Source organism: Musca domestica, unplaced genomic scaffold (genome assembly GCF_030504385.1).
Source record: "Musca domestica strain aabys unplaced genomic scaffold, Musca_domestica.polishedcontigs.V.1.1 29, whole genome shotgun sequence".
Taxonomy (NCBI): Eukaryota; Metazoa; Arthropoda; class Insecta; order Diptera; family Muscidae; genus Musca; species Musca domestica.
Genome location: NW_026712296.1, coordinates 2,425,156 through 2,451,135, shown reverse-complemented (window position 1 = coordinate 2,451,135; position 25,980 = coordinate 2,425,156). Strand labels below are relative to the sequence as shown.

Genomic DNA, 25,980 nt, shown 5'->3' with positions numbered 1-25,980 from the left:
GGGCTGTCACTGGAATAATTTTAACAGCTGTCGGACGAGTGACTTTGAAATGCCAGCAGTCTAAAGTTGGTTGTAGTTCTTTCTCTCTCCCTGTATATATAATTTCAAACAAAGCAAGTATAAAAGTTTCATTTAAAAATCGAGTCAATTTAAAATGACTAATCTAACTGGACTAATAGTCCCATTTCAAAATGAAATTTTCTATAGAGCGTTAATAAAGTTGAAGATAACTCACCGGATATAATAGATATAGTGGGTGTTGGGATACACCCTTAAGAGAATATAAATGCCAATGTGTCAAGAGAGAATACAAAGAAGAGCCAAAAATAATATAGCAAAAAAGCTAATACGCTATCCCTGCACATGATCTTCAACTTCGACTCGAATGACACTAATGTTAAGCGTAGATTATACTATATCTCTCACTCTCTCTCTCTCTCTTTGAATTCACACTGAATTTTTATAGAGCGACCATATATTATTGTTGCTCATTAGATAAATTTTAGAATCTCATAATTTATGTTCTTCTTACGAAGTCTGCCATAATACATTTCAAAACTAAAAGTGTACTCGGCAACGGAAAAAGCCTACATGCTCCTATTCGGTATAGAAAAATTGAGTGACTCGAATTGGAACGAACATTTAGCGATGTTTAATATTAACATGATCCTATAATGGGCAGGTCCTTGACTTGCCGATAATTAGGCAATAGGATTTTGTCTAGGCCATTAAACATTTTATCAACACTGTTTTTCCATCTGTATCAAAATTCTCTCTCAACATAGAAAATCTTCCTAGAACAATGCAAATTCTATATAGGGTACATTTTGAAAACAATAAACTACATTTGCATACAAACACATATTTACAAAAAAAAAAAAAAAACTCTCCGCTAGAGTAGTAGTCTTCTTCATAGATGCACAAATACAAGCCGATTGATCGCAACTCAGCTTCAATGAATGCCATGCAAAAAATCAGTAGCTTGAATTTACCCCTTCAGTGAAGAACAATCTGTAAACATTTTTGTCGGTGATCGCTTACAAAATGTAATCTCAAATAAAAAAATTCCCAAGATAATGATAATATTCGTTACAAATGAAATTGAAATAATCTCATTAAATAAATTTTCCTCAATTTTTACTTGAATTCAATAAAAAAAAGAAATCATCTGCAAAGATGTTTGTGTTCCAAATGAGATACTGAGAACGAAAATGTTCAGAATATCACAATTTCCTGTGACACAGATTTTTGCAAAAGACCGATAACTCTACAAAGTGCAGCATCAAATGAACTGAACAATGTCGAAAGACCACCATGGAAACTGTGGAATGGCAACTATCTCAGAATGATCGAGTCAATGAGCCAAATGATATTACTGAACAACCCATTGCAGCCCAATTAGCTGAATATGTAGGTGTAGATAGCGTGAGGAATAATATATAAAATAAATATTTAATTTTCAAAAAGAAAACAACAACAGTAAGTAAATTATTTGTAATATTAACCAGAGTACAAACTTGCCTTTCTTTTGAGAAACTTTTGCAAACGTTCATGAGAAAAACTAAACAATGTTGGGAAATTTATTTTTCTCTCAACGTTGGCGTGTCAAGTACGGTAATTATTGAATGTAATAAATCTAAGCAAATAGGAATCTATTAACAATGTGTTCTGAGCTGCTTAATAGTATCCGCGCAAAAAGTTTCAAAGCTATTACAGATGTGATTACAGTCAAAATTAATAAACAAATTAAATTTACTAAAAAGGAAACCGGGATTCGAAGCCAACAGGAAACGGGGTTTTTATTTCCATACAGTCTTGTTTGGCCTAAAGCACCATAGTTTAGCGTTAAGGCTGCTCTACACCGACACATAATTTAAGCGTTTTACGAAAATTAGTAATTGAAAACTGAAATGTTTCTGTTCAACATAACAATTTGGAACATACATTATTTTAGGTCACAGAAGATAATGGATACTTGGATATATCAAACCCAATGGGTTGACCTTAAGATAGAAATACTTTTTCGATGGACAAGGTCCAATTTTGGAATCCTGCGTTCCATCGTCTATATATTCATTAGTCTATGTTAACATTTTTACAGTATATTAATATTTAAATCTTAAGGCGAGACTCAAATATTTGCTTAAAACCCATCAAACTCACTTTTAAACTCTTCTTATAGCTTTCAAATTAATCCTTTTGTATTCAGTTCTGGAGATAAGACATAAAGTCGAAATTGTTCGTCTTAAATTTATAATTCAACATTTCCCCAATATTTTTTTATTTTTTATTCACCCAATTCGCCATACACTACTAGTATTTTTAATTTTCTCTGAGTCTGCCTGTGGTTGTTTTCTGGCATTAAATAGAAAACAGGGTAACACACTTAGAAGAGCAGATAATTATGCGCTCATAGAGAAGAACACAGGCACATTCTGTCTGTTTGCTCTTATTAAAGCAATACAAAATAATTGCAAAGGCATGCTGCTTTTCTTCTTGTCTGACTTATGGAGTGTCATAATACTGTAGAAATTGTAAAGATATGGCAACACCAGAAATTGTTTCCCTTCAATTGCGCTGTTTTGCGCGTTCTTTCATTCGTTTTCCTTCTGTACATTCGCAAACAACATACATGAAATTCTACGTAAATTAACACAGCGCATAGAGGAATGTAAATATTTTTGCAAAACACCAATGAATCGCTTTCTCATTCGCAGAGTGTTTTTCAAATTAAAAACCGACGCAGCAACAATACGACCAGCTACTACGAAAGTACCATATTATACAACACTGAATGGCCAAGCAGAGACACAAAGCAGCGACAGAGAAATAAATAAACATCAATTGGCACTGACAGAGAGTTGGCGGTTTTTTCTTCTTGTTGATAATAATAAAAACAAAAGTCGTAGATTGTTGAACAATCTTAGTTTGGTCAGTGGAATAATGTCTCAACGAAATATAACATCATTTTTCAAGCCAAAAGACCAAACAGCCAATACGGAAACAAAGAAAAAAGTAGTAACCAAACCAGAAAATGCCAACGAAAAGGAGAGTAAGGACAAAACCAGCAACACACCGGTAAAGAGAAAATCTGACCAGGAGTCATCAACTGGCAATGCGGCAAAGGCAATCAAAACTGAGATTAAGACTGAAACTAGCCCTGGAAGTAAGGAGAATGAGAAATCGATTAACAATAATGTAAAAAGTGAAACCATCCCAGTGGAGGTCAAAAAGGAAGAGAAGACAGACATTTCTCCCGAAAAGCCACCACAAAAAACAATGTGCCTTCAATTGAATGATAAAAAAGTGGATAGCATTACAACCGACTATAATCCGGACAAGTCGAATTACCATCCACTCAACGATGCTGCTTGGAGGAAAGGTGAAAAAATTCCATATTTAGCCCTAACTCGTACGTTCCAATTGATTGAAGAGACTCGAGGACGTTTGAAAATGGTTGAAATATTGGGAAATTTCTTTAGTTCTGTTATAGTTACCAATCCAGATGATTTGCTAGCTAGCATTTATTTATCCATTAACCAATTGGCACCGGCCTATGAGGGCCTGGAACTTGGCGTTGCCGAAACGACATTGATGAAAATCATTTGTGATACAACCGGACGTAAAATGGATTTCATTAAATCGCAAACACATATTACCGGTGATTTGGGCATCGTAGCTGAACAATCTCGTATGGCCCAACGTATGATGTTCAAACCAGCCCCATTAACGATATCGGGAGTTTTTAAAAAACTTAAAGACATAGCAAATGCACCGGGTAAGAATAAGGTGACACCCATTAAGGACATATTTATAGCTTGTCGAGGATCAGAAGCAAGATTCTTTATCAGATCGCTTATTGGCAAACTGCGCATTGGCATTGCTGAACAGAGTTTGATAAATGCTGTGGCAACTGGGATTGTCAAAAGCAAGTATATGGATAAAATGAAGAAAATGGGAGAAGAAAAACTAAAAAGTGAAATCGATGAGGTAACATTAATCCTAAAGACCACTTATTGTCAGTGTCCAAATTATGATAAAATCATACCCACACTATTGGAGCATGGCATCGACGAGATTGAGGAACGCTGTCCCATGTTGCCGGGTGTGCCTATCAAACCCATGTTGGCACAACCAACTAAAGGTGTTTCGGAAGTTCTGGAACGTTTTGACGGCCTCACCATAACCTGCGAGTTCAAATACGATGGTGAGAGAGCTCAAATACATTGCGATGAAAATGGTGTAATTTCAATATTTTCACGTAATCAAGAAAATAATACCACCAAATATCCAGATATTATTTGTAGAATAGGAGAATTTTCGAAAAGTGGTGTCAAGTCGTACATCATTGACAGTGAAATTGTCGCCTGGGATGTGGAACAGAAAATGATTTTACCATTCCAGGTGTTGACGACGAGAAAACGTAAGAATGTCGATGTAGGAGAAATAAAGGTACAGGTCTGTGTTTATGCTTTCGATTTGCTGTACTTGAATGGTGAGCCATTGGTAACAAAACCATTTGCGGATCGCAGAAAACTAATGAAGGAGAATTTCAATGAAACAGAGGGAATGTGGCACTTTGCTCATGCAATGGACACCAGTGATGTGGATGAAGTTCAGGCATTCCTTGAAGAATCCATTAAGGGTAACTGTGAAGGTTTGATGGTAAAGACCCTGCAAAAAGATGCCACATATGAGATTGCTAGACGTTCCAGAAATTGGCTAAAACTTAAAAAAGATTATTTGGCTGGCTGTGGAGATTCCTTGGATTTAGTTGTCATTGGTGGTTATCGCGGCAAGGGCAAACGTACAGGAAGTTATGGTGGATTCCTACTCGCCTGCTATGACGACGAAAATGAAGAATATCAAAGTATTTGCAAAATCGGAACTGGCTTCTCGGACGAAAGTTTACAAACACATGCTGAATTCTTTAAAAATCATGTAGTACCAACGAAAAAATCTTACATAGCATGTGACAGTTCTTTAGAACCGGATGATTGGTTTGAACCCGTTCAAGTATGGGAAGTGAAGTGCGCTGATCTGTCAATAAGTCCCATTCATAAAGCGGCAATTGGTATTGCGGATCCAGAAAAGGGTATTTCTCTTAGATTCCCACGTTTCATAAGAATACGAGATGATAAAACACCTGAAATGGCAACTACTGGTCGTGAGGTGGCGTATATGTACAATTCACAAGATCAAATTAAGAATCAACAAAGTCGTCAAAATGTCATCGATGATGATTTCTATTGAAATTGAAAAATTAATTGTTTGATTGTAATCTTAAACATTTATTATTATACATGCAAAACAGAAACAATAAACATTTACAAAGTAAGAAATATCGGAGTTAATTGTTTTACTTCGAATCTATTAATGTAAGGATTTTGATTAAAAAACATATTTTATATATTTAAACACATAAGAGTACATTTTTAGTCTTTGGTGCCAGTACGAATTAATCGGGAAATAGGCTATACATTCCCTAAAGTGAAACAGACGATTATAGGGAAGTGAGTATAAATTTTCTTTGGTATTCCCTAAGATGTGTTCTTTAGCCTTTCTTCTTAAATAATTAAAAATAATGTGGATATGAATGATAAATTCTGCTTACTGAGCGATCTAAACGCTTTGGACTGTACACTAAAAATCTTAATGCAATTATTTTTTCGTATAAAAAACTGGCTAGAAATGTATTATTATACCCTCCACAATAGAATGGAAGGTATATTAAGTTTGTCATTTCGTAAAGTATATATTCTTGATCAGCGTAAAATTTTAAATCGATTTAGTAGTGTCCGCTCGCTGTCTGTCAATCCGTGTGTGTGAAATCATTCTTGCTTCGGAACGAAATGAAGTAGGTTCAGGTTTTTTGTTTGTTTTAGTCACAATTTTAATCCGAATTTTCTGTAAATTGGAAGTTTGGGTCCCCAGTTTGTAGGAAACATCTATGCGTTGAACTGTCCATGTAGGTACATCCAGATATTCGTTTTTTTTTTTTTTGATGATTTGTGTCACACTTTTCGTCAGAATTACTAAACTAAATTACACGTTTTATTTGACTAATTAGAAATCGAAATAGTTTGTTTTATGAAAACAAGTTTGGTGTAAACAAGAGCTCGTGATAGATAAAATCTTATATTTGAGTCAGAATAACTTTGTGAGTTTATTTAACAATTATAACAAGGGTATAATGTCTTTGAGCATTTGTTTGTTACATGGAGACTTTTGTGGATCTTCATAGAATCACTTTCTGAGTCGATTTATGCATGTCAGTCCGTCCGTCCGTCTGTCCATGTATTATTGCGAACAAAATGCAGGTCGCATTTATTATCCGAATGAGATAAAATTTTCCAAACAATATTTGTTTGGCTCAAGGACGAACCCAATTGAAATTGGTGATAATCGGATCAGATTTAGATATAGCTTCCATATAACATCTACCGATTTCGGGTTAATTGTGCACCAAATGGCCCAAATGACCTGAATTTTGGCACATCCAACTGAATTCAGCCTAGAAGCAAGTACATCAAATTTGGTGAAGATCGGTTCAGATATAAGTGTTATATACGTTTCATCCGATTTGGCGTTTAAGTCCCGCACAAGCGTAATATGCATTTGACAACAATGATATTTGGTACCAGATATCACATACAGCACAGAAATACCTCTGCCAAATCTTATCAAGATCGGTTCAGATTTGGATGTATATTCAGCCGATTTTGGGTTAACTGTACACCAAATAGCCAATATCAGTCCAAATGACCTGAATTTTGGCACATGCGGCCGAATCCAGTTAGAAGGAAGTACATCAAATTTGGTGAAAAACGGTTCAGATATAGCTATATCTCCCATATATATGTTTCATCCGATTTGGTGTTTAAGTCACTCACATTCGTAATATATATTCGACAACAATGATATTTGGTACCAGATATCATGTAGAGCTCGGAAGTACTTTTGGCAAATTTTATCGAGATCGGCTAAGATTTGGATAAATCTCCCATACATATTTCCTTAATCCGATTTCGGGTTTATTGTGCATATAAAAGCTAATATCAGCCCAAATGGAGTAAATTTCGGGACGAACGTTTCCAATTTGTGGAACTCGGCTCCGATATATATTTATACCCTACACCACATAGTGGTCAGGGTATTATGTCTTTGTACATTTGTTTGTAACATGGAGAAGGAAGCGAGATAGACCTATAGTTACTTTTGAGGATCTCCATAGAATCATTTTCTGAGTTGATTTATGCATGTCAGTCCGTCCGTCAGTCTGTCCATGTATTTTTGTGAACAAAGTACAGTTCGCATTTATTACCCGATCCAGATGAAGTTTTGCACAAATCATTTGTTTGGCCCAAGGATGAACCCTATTGAAATGGGAGATAATCGGTAAAAAATTAGATTTAGCTCCCACATATATCTTCGTCCGATTTGCCTTTTATTGTGCACCAAAAGCGTAATGTCAGCCCGAATAGTATGGAATTTTGCACATACAACCAAATTAGGCCTGAAAATAAGTATGCTCGGTTCAGTGTTGGATAAAGCTCCCATATATAACTTCGTCCGATTTATTTGTATTGTACACCAAACGTCTAATATTTGCCCAAATGGGATGGTATTTGGCACATGTATGCCAAATTTGGTGAAGATCGGTCCAGTTATAGCTATAGCTCCCATATATATTGGTCATACGATTTGTTATATTTGTTACCCACAGCCGTAATATGCACTCCGTAACAACGATATTCAGGGAAATATATGAAATACAGCTTAGAAATATCTTTGCTAAATTTTGGATATAGGTCCCATATATATCTTTATCTGATTTCAAATTTATTTTGCACCAAATGGGCAATACAAGTCCGAATTTAAAAGATACAAATGCTTCGGCATATTTAGTCCTTTGAACTTTAAATTACAATTATAATCATAGCGTGTATGATTGAATTCTCCCATAAAATTTTTTAATTGTTATGTGGAGCTCTGCTAAATTAGCAAAGTGGTGTAGGGTATCATAAAGTCGGCCCCGTCCGACTTTAGGACTTCCTTTAATGGTTTTAATATAATCCTTCTCGAAGTAATATCATGCACTCTGTAGCAATGTTATTTGATATAAAAGATTCATTTTTCTCCGTCAAAATCGAATCAGAATTGGATATGCCCCCCATAAATTGTTCCCTCTGAAACCAAATTACAACTGCTCTAAAGTGAATAGGTGGTATAATATACTTCAAATAAATTCTTTTGTTACGGAGCTCTACTAAATATGCATAGTGGTATGGGTATCATATAGTCGGCCCAGCCCGACTTTTGACTTTTCCTTACATGTTTATCCATATATTCTCGATATCAAAGTAGATGTCGCATTTACCTAAAAGAATAGAGAAACAACAAGTGGTTGTCCTTATGCCAAAGCAAGAAATAACAAATATCCACTTTTTCTATGAATTTGTAATTAGAAGCCTCACAACACCAGGACGATATCTCGAACATTATTGCCAATTGAATTGATAATTGGACTGATCTTAGGCGATTGTCTGCTATTCACAGCCAATTCACATATATAATAGAAATTCATCCATTTTCAAAGATAGAAAACATATCCAAAAGCTTGCGTTTTAATGAAAAATGTTCCATAAACATTACCTGATGATTATTTTAGTCTGCGAAAAGTACATATTAGGATCAACAAATATTTGAAATACCTATACTTTGCGAATCATAAACAAGGTGAATAAATAATTTAATGTACGTTTCTCATATCTGGCACCAGCATCTGAATCTTCATTCATTGCCAAGAGTTTCAATTGCATTTGTTTGTGATCATTGTTAAATGTCGCGTGCTTGATCTATGACTATGTACAACCTCTTTCTGTGAGCTTGGTGGTCAGCTATTAACCTGTATGCCACATATCAACAGCTTTGTATTCGATTTAAGATGGAAAATCATGTCATCACCATCTTCATTATGCCATTGTTGTTGTTTTGCCGCAGCAGATGTTCCCGTATTAAGAAGATACCAGATAATTGCTTGGGTATGATGCCTTGTACCATGTAATTGACAATGCATTCAGTAGCCATAGTTGGACAACCGGTGGTCAGCATACATGATTAGCTTTGGCGCTCAATAAGACTATTAAATTTTCTATTGATAATTAAAATTGTTATTTGTTAAATATTTATGTTTTTTCCTTTATTTCCAACTGACTATTTTAAGAATTTCAAAGCAATAAAAGTGGTTTCTTCGTTTTTATCTCAGCAAATGCAATAATGTTGTGTGAAACTTGCACTTTCTATGGATGGAATTAGTTTATGGACAATAATTTTTTATTTACAATGTGTTGTGCTAGTTTTTTTTTTTGTTTATTAATTGGTATAAATTAACATTTTTATATGATAGATCATGGGACACCTGTTAATCTAAACATTACAGATGTAACATATTTCAGTCATTAATATCGTATAGAAGAGAAATGAAATTTGTCAACCAAATGCAACTTGTTTCAATTCTTAGATTTTTGTCATTCCATAAAATTCTATGTTGATTTAGCGATGTCCGTCCGTCTTTTGAAATGACTCTATCTCCCGATCGAAATGAAGTAGGTTGATAAAATTTTACTCAAATGTGTATTATGTATGCAGGACTTTTGGTATGGAAAATGGGCCATGTAGGTCAACTTTTGGTATAGCCGCCATATTATGGCACCTCCCTATTTTCGGTATTTTGATGAATTTAGCGACATTATTAACCGGAATTGTTTCAAATTTGGTATTTGAAGTTCGTAGTATGGCCTATGACAGAAATTTGTCTGTGAAGGTCCACGTCTTCGTATAGCCCCATATAACGGAACCTCCGGATATTCGGTATTTTGATGATTTTAGGACATTATTCACCGGAATTCAAATTTGGAATTTAATGTTCGTAAAGGATACTACAGTCTAAGACAGAAAATTGCCTGTGCAAGTCCACGTCTTCGTGTAGCCCCATATAACGGCACCTCCCTATTTTCGGTATTTTGGTGATTGAAGTGACATTATTCACCGGAAATGTTTCAAATTTGGTATTTAAAGTTCATAATGGATACTACAGCCTAAGACAGAAAATTGTCTGTGCAGGTTCACGTCTTCGTATAGCTTCCATACAACGGTACCTCCCGATATTCGGTATTTTGATGATTTTATCGTCATTATTCATCGGAATTATTTCAAAATTGGTATTTAAAGTTTGTAATGGATGCTACAGCCTAAGACAGAAAATTGTACAGGTCCACGTTTTGATATAGCCCCCATGATATCTCCCTATATTCGGTATTTGGATGATTTTAGCTACATATTTATTTTTCAAGTTACGCATTTGAATGTTGCAATAGCTTATGACAACAGTTGCCATCTCGCCGTAAAGGTATAATTAAGAATTTAAAAGAATTTTTAAGGGATTTTATTTCTTTAAAAAATTCGGCAAATTCGTTTCTTACTTTTTTTTGGATTCCATGAACAATTGACATAGCTTTGGATTTTTTAAGTTACTTCATAAATATATTTTACAAAAGTAAATGAAAAGAATAACTGATTTAATTAGATCTTATATTTATTTTTCCAATTTTAGAAGAAAGGAAAATTATTTCCTCCTTACCATATCATATCAGTTGTCAAGGTTTACATACATGTTATTGCCGCTAAAGCATGTGGTACACAGAGCATATTTCACAAAATCTTCAGAACGATTGCAAAATAAACAAAAACAATAAAAAACGCTTTAATATATTTAAATTGTAAATTAAAGTAATTTGACCATATAATTTTAATATCTATATAGTTCATGTTAATTATATCTTATGAATGCAATATACACATAATTACATGTGTAAAGGAAAACCTTTAAAACCTATATAAATTCACATACTCAATATTTACACCATCTTAACTAATAGTCTAAATCGGTTATTAATGGTGCACTTGGCTCATGACTATTCCTATTTATGGCTGGTGTTGTGTAATATACACCTGTTACTATGGGTGATTCCGTTGGCAATACTGGTACGTCGAAATAGTTTGATGACAAGGGAAGCGACCGAACTTGTTCATAAAATCTCCGCAGTTGAATAAATATCACATTGTTAAAGCGTACACTTAAGCCGGAAATATAATCTGGCGACAATTGTGAGTGCAGTAATCGTAAAACATCCACTAAATGCTGATACATCAAATTACATTCTGTCATAATGGTTGTAAAGGCTGTCAAACGACATAAACCTTGTTTTGAATCCGGAAAAATTTGATTAGTTGTCAAGTCAATAAATATAAGATGCTGCAGATCCAGCAGATCTTCCAAATAGTCACACATATCCAAACATAGCTGAAAGCTGAACCATAGAAGAGAAAAGATAAATTAATAATTTATAAAAAAAATTGTTTTAAGATTTTTTACTCACGTTGTATTGATATCTAAATCCTTTTCATAATCACATTCAAAATTGCCTTTAATGTGTCGATAGGTCTGATGAAATATAATTTTTCTTTGCAAAACTTTACAGTATTGGATAATACATTGTGCCAGATGATGTGTTGTTTGACTCGACCAAAAGTTTGCCAATTTTCCGAATTGCGCAATATTTGCATAACTATCTATAAGAATTTGTTCATACCCTTCGTGCAAGATTTTATGCATTAAAATACAAAATTTCCACATGGAAAATCTATTTGAAGTCAGTTCCTGTTGTTGCGGCATACTCAGTATACGATGACCATTTTGTGTTTCATACGATTTTAATATAATAAGACGGGCGTAGGCTGGATCCAATGGTTTCTCCTTGGGACAGAGACATTTCCTAATTGCTTTTTTCTAATCGAAGAAAAATGAAAAGGCATGAAGTTATTAGTATTAGGAAATTATATCATAAAACAAATTATTGATTATTTTTGCTACTGTAGAAAAGTAAACAGTAAAAGTGAACAATAACTTTAAGTGTAATCGGGAATATTTATGGGGAATTTTATTATTATTATTATCCATTTCAAAGCCAAGCCAAATCGACCTTCTAGCGCTAGTGTACTACAATCAATATCCACTTAATGGCAATTGTAGTTACAAACAAGTAAGGAAAAGTCATAAGTCGGGCGGGGCCGACTATATGATACCCTACACCACTATGTATATTTAGTAGAGCTTCTGTAAAAAATAATTTATTTGAAGTAAATCATACCACCTATCAACATTTGGCTTCAGAGCAGTTATATTTAGGTTTCAGAAGAAAATAATATATATGGGAGGCATATCCAATTCTGCATCGATTTTCACTAAATTTGACAGCTACATTTCAATCTTTTATACCAAATAACATTGCTATAGAGTGTAGGATATGACTTCGAGTAGAATTATATTAAAAAATATATATCGGAGACAAGTGGCACAAAATGGAAATTTACTCCATTTGGGTTGATATTAGTCATTATTTGCACAATAAGCCTGAAACCGGATTAAGCGTATATATGTGGGAGCTATATCCAAATCTTAGCCGTTCTCGAAAAAAATTGGCAAAGGTATTTCCGAGCTTTATAAGAAATCTGGTACCAAATATCATTGTTGTCGAATGCGTATTACGAATGTGAGGGTCTTAAACACCAAATCGGATGAATTATATATTTGGGAGCTTTAGCTATATCTGAACCGATTTTCTCCAAATTCGATGTACTTACTTCTAGACTGAATTCGGTCGGGTGTACCAAAATGTAGGACTTTTTGGCAGATATTGGTCATTTGGTGCACAATTAACCCGCAATCGGTTGAACATATATATGGGAGCTATATCCAAATCTGAACCAATCCTGATAAAATTTGGCAGAGGTATTTCCGAGCTCTATAAGATATCTGGTACCAAATATCATTGTTGTCGAATGCATATTACGAATGTGAGGTACTTAAACGCCAAATCGGAGCTATAGCTGTATCTGAACCGATTTTCACGAAATTTGATGTATTTGCTTCTAGACTGTATTCGGTCGGATATGCCAAAATTCAGGTGATTTGGACTGATATTGGCTGTTTAGTGCACAATTAACCCGAAATTGGTTGAATATGTATTGGAGCTATATCTAAATCTGTTCCGATTATCACCAATTTCAATAGGGTTCGTCCTTGGGCCAAACAAATATTGTTTTAAAAATTTCACCTCGATCGTATAATAAATGCGGCTTGTATTTTGTTCACAAGAATACATGGACGGACTGACTGACATGCATAAATCGACTCAGAAAGTGATTCTATGATCCTCAAAAGTAACTATTGATCTATCTCGCTTCCTTCTCCATGTTACAAACAAATGCACAAAGACATAATACCCTTACCACTTGTGGTGTAGGGTATAAAAATACTATCATGTTATCTGAATTAACGGTTATGATCGTTGCCTCATCATTTCGATAGTAAAGTGGTATCATTATGAGTCTTCCTGTTGCAGTTAGCAGGGAAAAGTCGAAATATTCATTCATTTCCTGGCTTTTATGTTCGCATAGTTTACCGCTCAGATTTCTCTGTCAGTGCGCCAAATTCTGTTCTTATCACAAAAAGCGGTCTCTTGCACGGATGTCTGAAATAATCCGAAAAATGTTAAGGTGCAGATACAGAAAAAGCATTTTAACAAGTTATAATTATGAGCCGAAATTGAACTAGTTCAACCTACAACTCCGTTGTTCTTTTACAAAAAAAAAAACAGTAAAGAAAGTCCTAAAGTCGGGCGGGGCCGATTTTGTGATACCCTACACCACTTTGCTAATTTAGTTGAGCTCCACTTAATAATTAAAAGTTTTTATGGGAGAATTTAATCATACACGCTATGATTATATTATAATTTAAAATTCAAAGGACTAAATATGCCGAAGCATTTGTATCTTTTAAATTCGGACTTGTATTGCCCATTTGGTGCGAAATTAATTTGAAATCGGATAAAAATATATATGGGAACTATATCCAAATCTGAACCGATCTCGATAAAATTTGGCAAAGATATTTCTGAGCTGTATTTGATATATTTCCCTGAATATCGTTGTTACGGAGTGCATATTACGGCTGTGGGTAACAAATACAATAAATCGGATGAACAATATATATGGGAGCTATAACTATATCTGAACCGATCTTCACCAAATTTGGCATACTACCTTCTTCGGTCGGTCGTATGTGCCAAATTCCATCCCATTTGGACAGATATTAGACGTTTGGTGCACAATAAATGGTAAATCGGACCAAGTTATATATGGGAGCTATATCCAAATCTGAACCGATCTCAATAAAATTTAGCAAAGGTATTTCTGAGCTGCATTTGATATATTTACCCAAATATTGTTGTTACAGAGTGCATATTACGGCTGCGGAGAACAAAAATAACAAATCGGATGAACAATATATATGGGAGCTATATCTATATCTGAACCGATTTCGATCAAATTTGGCATACTTATATTCAGGCCTAATTTGGTTGTATGTGCAAAATTTCATACTATTCGGCCTGATATTACACGTTTGGTGCACAATAAAAGGCAAATCGGACGAAGATATATATGGGAGCTATATCTAAATTTAGACCGATTTTCACCAATTTCAATAGGGTTCGTCCTTGGGCCAAACAAATGTTGTTTGCAAAGTTTCATGTCAATCGGATAATAAATGCGACCTGCATTTTGTTCACAAGAATACATGGACAGACGGACGGACGGACGGACGGACAGACGGACTGACATGCATAAATCAACTCAGAAAGTGATTCTATGCTGATCATCAAAAGGAACTATGGGTCTATCTCGTTTCCTTTTGCCTGTTACAAACAAATGCACAAAGACATAATACCCTGACCACCTTGTGGTGTAGGGTATAAAAACAGGTTTATGATTTCTATGTTTTCGCTGCTTTAATTCGGGAAGAGCTTCATTTGAGAATTCTCCGCTCTTCAGGTCTAATTCCCATATATGTGTTGTTATGGAAACCATTTTTTTATTCCATGTTTTATAAAGGCACGACCTCCAACTTATCTATTCCATCCAACTAATCTATTTTTTTAATGTTGCTCTTGTTTAAACAGCCGTACAGCAGCATATATATATATATTTTTGTATATCTATTTTTTAACCAATCCATACGAAAGTTTAAGATTTGAACGAACTCTAAAATTTTACTTTCGCAAATAAAACACTTTTTTGCAGTTTTCAGTCCTTCAGTTGAATAATACTTCATCCCTCTGTCTATAATTGTTTGTTTACAACACCTCCATATGGTCACTATAGCTATATAAATCAAAATCAATTATTACCAAATCTTCAACCATTTTAATTTATTGCTGTTCTAATTTATAACAAATAAACCGAGAAAAACATGCACATTTTAATTCGAAATGTGTATCTTAACACCAGAAGCGGCCAAACTCAACTACCTGGTATTCATAGCATGTCTTTGACAGGTCTAATTTATTTAATTTCTGTTATTATTTTGCTCTTTAGTCTTATCTAATCGACTCAACACTCTAATATCTCTTATTGCAATCTATTATTTGCTAAAAATTGAACGCATTACTCAGCCAATTGTTGTAAGGATTAGTAGTTTCCATACTAAAAAACATGCCCACAGAAATACTGCAAATTTTCGACAAGTGAAAAAATGGATTTAATCTGTCGAATTTAAAAAATCCATAACAATGTGAGCGACAAGTAAACATGTACCCTCAAAATAAATAACGTATAGATATTATAAATATTGTGTCTTGAGCAATGACTCATTCCATCTTATCAAACGGAAAATAAAAATAACAATTTGACAATAGAGATGTCGAATCAGTCAAATTTTCACAATTTCGCAAAAACATAAACGCCTGTACAAATAGGCCGTTTACGAATTTTCTCTCTGTCTCAGCCTAGGTAATCAAAATGTCAGAATTCGCAGAAATATCGGACGTACATTAAACAAATTCCAATATTATAATTGCAATATTTCATGGGGAGTATATCAATAATATTGCCATAGGCCAAAAAGGTCAAGTGACTCAAACCAAACAAATGTAATTATTCGTGGACGATTTTTGGGAAAACTGAAGATTTTCTTGCCTATTTTTATTTAAGGATGTACATTTACATTCAAACTAATCACAGTCTTTTGTTAATTAAATAGTTATACAAAATATTTATTGGCATTCGAGAATGAACAGGGCATTGGAAAAAAACTCGATCGGAGCATTTCTACGTCTATATCTTTGTTTATCTACGGTATTGTCAGCTCTAATTTTGATACATACAATTATACATGTCTACAAATGAAATTAACTTACTTTTGTTTACAAAAATTATCAACTTATGATATCGACAACGACATAGAAATTTATAATTATACCCTCCACCTTGGAAAGAAGGGTATATTAACTTTGTCATTCCGTTTGTAACATCCTTAAATATTCGTCTTAGACCCCATAAAGTATATATATTCATAATCAGCATAAAATTCTAAGTCGATTTAACGATGTCCGTCTGTCTGTCTGTCCGTCTGTCAGTCTGTCTGTCTGTTGAAATCACGATACAGCCCACATTATTAGCAGAGCTATTTGCATTGTGTCTAGGATGGTTGGTATTGAAAATTACATATATCGGCCCACGTTCTGGTATAGTCCCCATATAACGGTACCTCCCGATATTCCGTATTTTGATGATTTATGCCACGTTTTTTCACGGATTTGTCTGAAAATTGGTATTTGTAGGTCATAACGGGTCCCTGAGCGAGTGGCAAAACATTCCATGTATAGGTCCACGTTGTGGTATAGCCCCCATACAAAGGTACCTCCCGATATTCGGTATTGTAGTTTTTTTGCCACATTTTTTCACGGATTTGTCTGAAAAGTGGTATTTGTTGGTCATAAAGGGTTACAGCTCCGGTGGCGAAACATTGCATGTATGGGTCCATGATTTGGTATAGCCCCCATACAACGGTACCTCCCGATATTCGGTATTTTGATGGTTTTTGCCACATGTTTTTACTGATTTGTCTAAAAATTGGTATTTGTGGGTCATAATGGGTCCTAGTTCGTGGCGAAACATTGTAATTATAGGTCCACGTTTTGGTGTAGCCCCATATAACAGTACCTCCTCATAATCGGCATTTTAATGGTTTTTGCCACATTTCTTCTGTTTTTTTTACCCTAAGGTGGAGGGTATTAAAAGTTTGACCCGGCCGAACTTAATGTTTCTTTAATTGTTGTTGTGTGTAAATTTAATCTTTGATTTGTAATTTCAATAGAACGGAATAATATTGGCATTTACAAGGAAATACATTTTGCATCTATCAGAGACGTGGAAAGAGGGGCCAGTGACATAAATAAAGATAATTAATAATTAATAATAATAATAATATTATTATTATTATTATTATTATTATTATTATTATTATTATTATTATTATTATTATTATTATTATTATTATTATTATTATTATTATTATTATTATTATTATTATTATTATTATTATTATTATTATTATTATTATGTATTATTATTATTATTATTTTTTTCAGAAGAAACCAATAAATGGGAGGCATATCCAATTATGAATCGATTTCACTAAATTTGACAGAGACATTTAAATCTTTTATACCAAATAACATTGCTATAAAGTGTAGGAACTCACTTCGAGAAGGATTATATTAAACAAATATATCGGAACCGAGTTCCACCAAATGGAAACGTACGTCCCGAAATTCACTCAATTTGGGCCAATCGGTTTAAGGATATATATGGAAGCTATTTCCGAGCAGTATAGGATATCTGGTATCTAATATCATTGTTGTTGAATGCGTATTACGAATGTGGGGGACTTAAAGACCTAATCGGACGAAACATATAAAGCTATATGTGAACCGATATTCACTAAATTGACTGATGTATTTGCTTCTAGACTGAATTCGGTCGGATGTGCCAAAATTCAGGTTACTTGGTCTGATATTGGTCATTTAGTGCTCAATTAACCCAAAATCGGCCGACGATATATATTGGAGCTATATTCAAGTCTGAAACGATTTCGATAAAATTTAAAACTGATGGGTTGTACTGATATCTGGGACCAAATATCAAGGTTGTGGAGTGCATATTAGTAATGTAAGGGACTTAAAGACCTAATCGGACGAAACATATATGTGGGAGCTATATCTATATCTAAACCGATTTTCACCAAATTTAATGCACACGCTTCTAGACTTAATTCGGTCGGATATGCCAAAATTCAGGTTACTTGGTCTGATATGGGCCATTTGGTGCACAATAAACCTGATATCTGATAAAGATATATATGGAAGCTATTTCCAAATCTGAAGCGATCTCGATAAATTTTGCAGAGGTATTTCTGGGCTGTATCTGATATCTGCTACCAAATATCATTCTTGTGGAGGTCATATTACGAATTCGAGTGACTTAAACACGAAATCGGATGAAACATATATGTGGCAGCTATATCTGTGTCTAAAACGATTTTCACCAAATTTAATGCACTCGCTTCTAGACTGATTTCGATCGGATGTACCAAATTTCAGGTCATTTGCACTGATATTGGTCATTTGATGCACAATTAACCCGAAAGGGTAGGGTATAAAAACTGATTTGAATTGAGTTTGTCTGTAAGATTTAAGATGAATAAGATTTCAATGTTTCAAGGAATTCTTGCCTTAGATCCTATGCATTCTGTCTCAATCATTGTCTTACTACTGTTTTCATGTTTTGTTTTTTTTTTTCTATTATCAGGTAACATCATGGATAACCAACGATGGCAGTGAATGTTTACAACGCTTCATTAACATGGAATTGGATTGGGATACACCGATGAAGGAACGTGAACAGGAATTTGAAAAATATTACTTTATATCGATGGTATGCCTAACACTTCCTTAATGTGTATCAAACAATCTCTAACAAAATCTTTTATTTTAGAAAAATTTGGCCAAAGGTCGCGATTTACATGTTGCGGCCGCCAATATGGATCCATTACAAGAAAGTGCCTTACATCTACGCCAGGCCTTGGATAGCTTTGCTGAGAAATTAGAATCGGCCCGTGAACGCATAGAAGGATTTACACGTCTCCATCAGCTATTAAATCAAAGTAATCAAGATGAAAATTCCCAACTGGAAATGGAACGACTGGTGGAAAAATATGGTGTTAAAGGTCTGCTCGAGAAATATCGTGACAAGGGAAAACGTAAACCGGAAACCTTAAATTTAAGTCATAACAATAATCACCATAGCCTAGATAGAACCCCAAATATTATGCTGTCGTCACAAATGATAAGCAGTACACCGGATCAGCAACAGAAAACACGGTTATTATGCCACAGATCAAGTAGTTATGGTACCGGTTCATATGAGAGTCCCAGCGCTTGTCAATGCTGGCGTGACAGTCGAAATCTAGACTATATGGAAGATGACCTAATGGATAATGACGAAGAAGAGGGACGCTCGAAAATAGCCGACTCGGGCGTTGGCGAGTGTCAACGTTGTGAGGGGAATCCGAAATTAACGCGAATATGTTCATGCCAAAGTCTGAATGAAGAATCTGAACATTTATATAAAAAACAGTGAGTGAAAAATTGAGATTAGCAAAGGGCATAACTCAGACTAATTGAAATCTGTTTTTTTTTAGTGATGAACTCGATGATGAATGCTTCGAGCAGCCATCTAAATGCTATATGAATATACACTCACCACTGGAGGCAAATAAACATTTGCAATGTTTTGCCTCCACTTTTGAATTGCCAAAATTAGAAGAACTGAGTTGCTTAGATCCCAAAATACAAAAGTAAATATTTCCCATAAATCAGTGAAATTTAAAAAATAAATATGTATTTGACCAATATTTTACTCAATTCATCCAATATCTTATGTGTTTCAGAACGCTCCTCTTGATCATGCGCGAAATGATTGGCACGGAACGTGATTATGTACGTTCACTTTACTATGTCATTGAGAATTATATCGATGAATTGTTACGTGATGATATTCCACAATCGTTACGCGGGCAACGTAATGTAATCTTTGGAAATATTGAGAAAATATTTGAATTCCATAATAATCATTTCCTTGCCGAATTGGAACGTTACGAGAATAATCCTCTGAAAGTTGGTGCTGCCTTCCTGCAAATGGAATCAAAATTCTATTTATATGCACTCTATAATAAAAACAAACCAAAAAGTGATGCCCTTATGAGTGAATACGGAACGACGTTTTTTAAGGTGATTATTGCCTTTTTTCCTTAGTGATTATTGCCTTTAATAATTTTTGCTAGGCAAGACTAGAAGAGAATATAGTTTAAACAAGTAAAAAGCTGTAAGTTCCGGCCGGGCCGAACTTTGAAGAATTCAGGTAGATGCATCAACGTTTGGGAGCATTTATATGTCAACAAAATTTAAATGTTTTTTTCAAATAAGAGTAGATTTTTAAATATTTTCGACGTCATTCGGAGGTTATTATAATTCGCGTTTTTCAAATTTAATTAATTTTTCATTCAACATTTTCAATTCAAAAATTGGTTTGACCTTTGTTCTTCTACGTTCCGTTCAAAATTCTGTTCAAATCTTAAAAAGACAGAATGTAGTCGCTATATTAGGGTCTATACGACAACGTGGACCTGCATAGGCAACTGTTGTCATAAGCAATATTCAAATGCGAAACTTGAAAAAAATTCGGTGAATAATGTAGCTAAATCATCAAAATACCAAATATCGGGAGGTATCGTTATATGGTATAGGCTGTAGTATCCATTACGAACTTCAAATACCAAATTTGAAACAATTCCGGTTAATAATGCCGCTAAAATCATCAAAATACCGAATATCGGGAGGTGCCGAAAGAAATCGGAGACTCATATTTATGACCACCAACAAACTGGAATTTGCAGAAATTATAATAACAAATCTTGAAGTTTTTTCCGCACTTTTCCTTTAAAATTTCTATTATGATTATTATTATTATTATTTTACAGTCGAAACAAATTGAATTAAATGATAAAATGGATTTGGCCTCGTATCTATTAAAGCCCGTGCAACGCATGGGAAAATATGCTCTTCTACTGCAGCAATTGGTTAAGGCCTGCAGCAACGTGGAGGTATGCGAATAAATATTCAATAAAACGTTCTTTTTCTTAAACACTTTGTCGTTTTCTAGGGCCCTGCACTTCAGGAGATAGCTGCCGACGTTGAAGAGCTTCAGAAAGCCGAAGAAATGGTCAAATTTCAATTAAGGCATGGAAATGATCTACTTGCCATGGACTCATTACGTGACTGTGATGTCAATCTCAAAGAACAGGGTCGTCTGTTAAGACAAAATGAATTTCTAGTATGGCAGGGACGAGGTGGTAAGAAAACTCTGAGACATATATTTCTATTCGAAGAATTGGTATTATTCAGTAAATCTCGAAGATTTCCCGACCATAAGGTGGGTAAAATGCAAACATAAATATTTGAATTTCTAAAAACTGACATCATTCTCTACAGAATCTTGATATATATATTTACAAGAATAGTATTAAGACTTCGGATATTGGTTTAACAGCCCATGTGGGTGATTCGCCAACCAAATTTGAAATTTGGTTTAGAAAACGTAAACCCGAAGATACATGGACCTTACAGTGCATGTCAGAGGATATAAAGAATGCATGGACTGAAGAGATTTCAAAACTATTATGGACCCAAGCGAAAAGAAATCGAGGTATTTGAAACCAATCAAAAAATGTAGGTTATTTTAAAATTTCTAATATGTATATCTTATACAGAAATTCGCCTTGCTGAGATGTCTTCGATGGGTATTGGTAGTAAACCATGTCTGGACATACGACCCAGTAACAATCAAATAAATGACAGATCGATTACCATCAGTCAATTGGGTAAAGGTAAGTGTAAATGACATAAAATGGAATTATGTAAGATGTGTACCTTTTATTTCAGCCCCAAAATTACGTCACTCATTTGTGGGCCTCAATACGGATCAAATGAAGACATCGCGTCGACCTACATCCCTAATATCGGAAAGTTCTTTGTCAAGTGGTACCAGCAGTTCGTCATTGAGTAAATCATCCACCACATCATCGAACTCCTCAGTTCACAATACCTCTCATCATTATCAGCCTGGTATAGGTTTGGAACTGATTAATGAATCTCAGACTTTGGATCAACATGAGAATAACAAATCCTCAAATCACCATCACCACAGTGTTTGCCATAGCCATGGTACGGGTACCAGAATTCGGAATAATCACAAACGTTCAACCACCATTGTCAGCCAACTATCTATGGGTATTGATTTTGATTTAAATTATTATTGTTTTTAATATGCACATTACAAAACTTTTCATTGTTTGTAAATAATTTGTTGTAAATAATGTGTTTTAATTTTGGTGTGTATATAAAATGTTGTGTTTGCATTTTTTTCGTCTTGCATGCTGTATTAGTATTTTTTAGCTAATTTGTATACATTTATATAACTTTAATTATTTGTTTAATTGTCGGTAGATCACGAACTTCTTGCCGCAAATTTTGTAGAGTACCAAAAATATTTTTTTTATTAATTTTCATACAATAATTTCCTGTTCCACACATTTCAAAAGGACCCTCCGTTTTTATTTATTCAATATATTTATATGTTCGACTAAAATGTTACAATTATCATTGAAATATATAACATTATTGAGGGAACTGCTTGCCAACAAAAGTCAAGGGCTAGTTTTGGAATAGATATATACAACGACCAGGATTCGCGCGCTTTTTGTGTTGGTATTTTTTTTTATCGATATTTATACCCTACACCACATGATGGTAATATGGAGAAGGAAGCGAAATAGACCCATAGTTACTTTTGAGGATCTCTTAAATCACTTTCTGAGTCGATTTATGCATGTCAGTTCATCTGTCCGTCCGTCCATGTATTCTTGTGAACAAAATGCAGGTCGCATTTATTATTAAATTAAATTTTCTTTGGCCCAAGGACGAACCGTATTGAAATTGATCATAATCGGATCAGATTCAGATATAGCTTCCATATATCTTCAACCGACTTCGGGTTAATTAAGAACCAAATGACCAATATAAGTCCAAATGACCTGAATTTAGGTACATCCCACCGAATTCAGTCTAGAAGCAAGTACATCAAGTTTAGAGACTAGCGGTTCGGTTATAGCTATAGCCCATTTATATGTTTCATCCGATTTGGGATTTTAAGTCCCTCGCATGCGTAATATGCACTCCACAAGAAAGATATTTGGTATCGGAGCTCTTTTTGATTTTCCGTAGTGGTTATATTTTAATCTTTCTTCAAAATATTCGTTCAGTTGGTTTCTTTGATTTCCTTTTTTTGTCGACTGCAGATTACATTAGAGTCGTCTCGGGTCTATTTTTCGAAAATAATATTTTATATGTGCACGTCTGATTTAGGGCACTGTCTTTTATGCTATTCACACATTCTGGTATTAACAAATCTTACTTTGTAAAAATTATGCATGTATGTAGTGTAGGGAATCTTATCTCTGTTTATACTTGTACATGTTTTAATAAAACTGTAAATAAAATATATTTCAAATAGTTTCTCTTTAAATGGTTTGGTATAATGATATTTTATTTAATGTTTGAATCTATATTCTATATTACCCTTATGAAATGGATTATTACACATATAACTCTTGAAACATTTATGCCAATAACTCAAATTAATATTTATAATCTACCTTATATGTTGCGTATGCTATGCAGAAAGTGGTATTTTGTCTGATATATGCATGACACCCGATCAGGATAATAATGATTTAATAACAACCTGGACATCAAATCCAACAGATGCCATACTCGTTTCACCGGTGGGCAACAATAATGGCGGTAATAAATTCCTTCTCAAATGCCATACATTTACAATGAATAGAAAAAACGAACAACAGTTGCAGCATTTAAAGGATTCTAAGCATGGAGATTGTAATGATCAAGAATCGTAAAAGCCGCAAACAACATTAACAGTGTTGAACTTTTATTTAAGCCATCAATTTCTATACACAAACAAGATTTACAACACGGTGCTATAAAAGCAAAATTCAGTTTATAAATAAAAATTTTGAAAGTAAATGCATTTTGATACGCTGCAGAGTTTTTTATAAGCAATTACTTTTTCAATTTAGTCTCGATGCGGTTTCCTTTGTATGTTTGAATATCAAATCCAAGAAACAAGTGCCTTAATAATAGTTTAGGAAACTCTCAACTAGGAATCTACAAAATTAAATGATTAATAACTTCCAAATGCAATAAATATTATATCGATGATGTTAACCGAAAGTCCCAGAGCCTAACTACTTAGAGTTATATTCCCAGCATATACAATTTACTCTAAATGGATATAGGTGAGCTTATTGTAATCAACATTCATATATACAAGTATCATTACAATATTTATGTATGTCGATTTGTAGTACCGTGGTCGAAATTTTCTTTCTATTTATAGAATAACTTTAAACTACATATAATAAATATATCTGTTCAACATTTTGAGCTTGTTTCTCTCTTTCTATGTTTCTTAATATACATATTTTATTGTCATAACACCCAATAATTGTTAATTTTTAATGCTGGAAGAGTGAAAAGAACGTGTATTTATTAATTTCATAATTGTTTATAAATATTCTAAAGCATATATATGTATGTGTGTACTTTTGTTATTTATTACTAAAGATATTTCTTATTGTATCACAACTTTTGTTTATTTCTATTCAATATGTAAATTACATCGATAAGTCTCTAGTTATACACCATACATTCGAAACAAATCAAGCGAAAATCAATATTAAAAAAACGATATACCCTATTTGAAATATAGATATAATTTTAAACGAGTGTTTTATATACAAATAAAATTATACATACTATTAAATAAATTGCAATTTATCAAGTTAATAATAATCTATAATACTGCTTTCTTTCTATTGGCGAAAGATTTGGGATTTAAGGCTGAAAATTGTACATGATGATTTGTGGAACGAATTTGGAAATTTAAAAAAAAAATAACATTCACCAAAAATTCTGTTAAAATCCGTAAAATACTGAATATAGTCGTTATATTGGGGTCTATACGAAGACGTGAACCTGCAACTTTTGTCATAAGTTATTACAATATTGAAATACGAAACTTGAAAAAAAATCCGTGAATAATGGAACAAAAATCATCAAAATGCAGAATATATGGAGGTACTGATATATAGGGCTTGTACGAAGGCCTGGATCTGCATAGATAATTTTCTATTATAGACTTTAGTTGCCATTACAAACTCTAAATACGAAATTTGAAACAACTCCAGTGTATAATGTCGCTAACATCATCAATATACTGAATATTGGGATGTACCATTATATGAAGGCTATACGAAGACGTGGACCTGCATAAGCAATTTTTTGTCATATTCTATAGTACCCATTACGAATTTTAAACAACAACAATTTGAAACAAGTAAGCAAAGGCTATAGTCATGCGGGGCCGACCATGTGATACCCTACAACACTACAACATGTTAGAGGCCCTCTTATGTCCAAATCCATTTTGGAAGATTTCGCTTTTGAGATTATGTCACGGAGCACTGCCAAGCATTTTCACCAGTGACATTTGCCCTATATTTACGAACTCCGTTGTGCTCTTTATTGTTGTGGTCCATTTTACAGCTAAATATAATCCAATGGTCAATCTAAATGCTAGACTTCTTCCCTACGATATTTGGCTATATCAGCATAAAAAGCCAGCAGTTCGCATTTTTGTGTATTTTGGATATCACCTGTAAGTAATGTTGGTTAATGTTAATGTTATAAGTGCTGCAAAATCAGGAACATTTTTAGTTTTTGGTCCATTTCAACCCCTAAATATATTGCGGACATCTTTGAAAACAATAGGTCTAGCCCTTCTGAGCCTAAGTCTACCCTTGTGAAAATTTTCGTGAGGATC

The 25,980-nt window shown here is 33.9% G+C and overlaps 3 protein-coding genes across 6 annotated transcripts in view; 2 read left to right on the top strand and 1 right to left on the bottom strand.

Annotated features, from left to right (window-relative positions):
* The window catches only part of LOC101893012 (uncharacterized), a 186,609-nt gene extending 162,481 nt beyond the window's left edge, over positions 1-24,128 (top strand). For 2 of the 3 annotated variants that reach the window (XM_011293092.3, XM_059124465.1), the window contains 10 exons: positions 18,772-18,897; positions 18,958-19,598; positions 19,664-19,819; positions 19,913-20,252; positions 21,002-21,124; positions 21,184-21,453; positions 21,513-21,726; positions 21,791-21,907; positions 21,963-22,310; positions 23,760-24,128. In XM_011293092.3, coding sequence (XP_011291394.2) covers positions 18,772-18,897; positions 18,958-19,598; positions 19,664-19,819; positions 19,913-20,252; positions 21,002-21,124; positions 21,184-21,453; positions 21,513-21,726; positions 21,791-21,907; positions 21,963-22,310; positions 23,760-23,995 — 2,571 coding nt within the window. In that variant the 3' untranslated portion in view covers positions 23,996-24,128. The remainder of the gene's footprint in view (positions 1-18,771; positions 18,898-18,957; positions 19,599-19,663; positions 19,820-19,912; positions 20,253-21,001; positions 21,125-21,183; positions 21,454-21,512; positions 21,727-21,790; positions 21,908-21,962; positions 22,311-23,759) is intronic. The other variant, XM_059124464.1, reaches the window with a different exon arrangement.
* LOC101890999 (DNA ligase 1) lies at positions 2,283-5,425 on the top strand. Its single transcript, XM_005180806.4, has one exon. The coding sequence runs from the start codon at positions 2,695-2,697 to the stop codon at positions 5,251-5,253; it is 2,559 nt and encodes an 852-aa protein (XP_005180863.3). The 5' UTR covers positions 2,283-2,694; the 3' UTR covers positions 5,254-5,425.
* LOC101890823 (huntington interacting protein related 1) lies at positions 10,580-15,464 on the bottom strand. Of its 2 annotated transcripts, none has more exons than XM_005180805.4 (3): positions 15,312-15,464; positions 11,442-11,851; positions 10,580-11,372 (listed from the first exon to the last, which is right to left on the bottom strand). In XM_005180805.4, exons 1-3 carry the CDS (start codon positions 15,324-15,326, stop codon positions 10,934-10,936), a joined length of 864 nt encoding a protein of 287 aa, XP_005180862.2. In that variant the 5' UTR covers positions 15,327-15,464; the 3' UTR covers positions 10,580-10,933. The 2 variants fall into 2 exon arrangements, with proteins under 2 accessions (XP_005180862.2, XP_058980449.1); XM_059124466.1 differs by lacking the exon at positions 15,312-15,464 and adding an exon at positions 12,706-13,203.
* Positions 24,129-25,980: the final 1,852 nt, after the last annotated feature.

Excerpts from the sequence above, each read along its gene's own strand:
- LOC101890999 (XM_005180806.4), top strand. The coding sequence starts at position 2,695 with ATGAATCGCTTTCTCATTCGCAGAGTGTTTTTCAAATTAAAAACCGAC.
- LOC101890823 (XM_005180805.4), bottom strand. Across the intron at positions 11,373-11,441 it reads GATTTAGATATCAATACAAC|CTTTCAGCTATGTTTGGATA; the intron begins GTGAGTAAAAAA and ends TCTATGGTTCAG.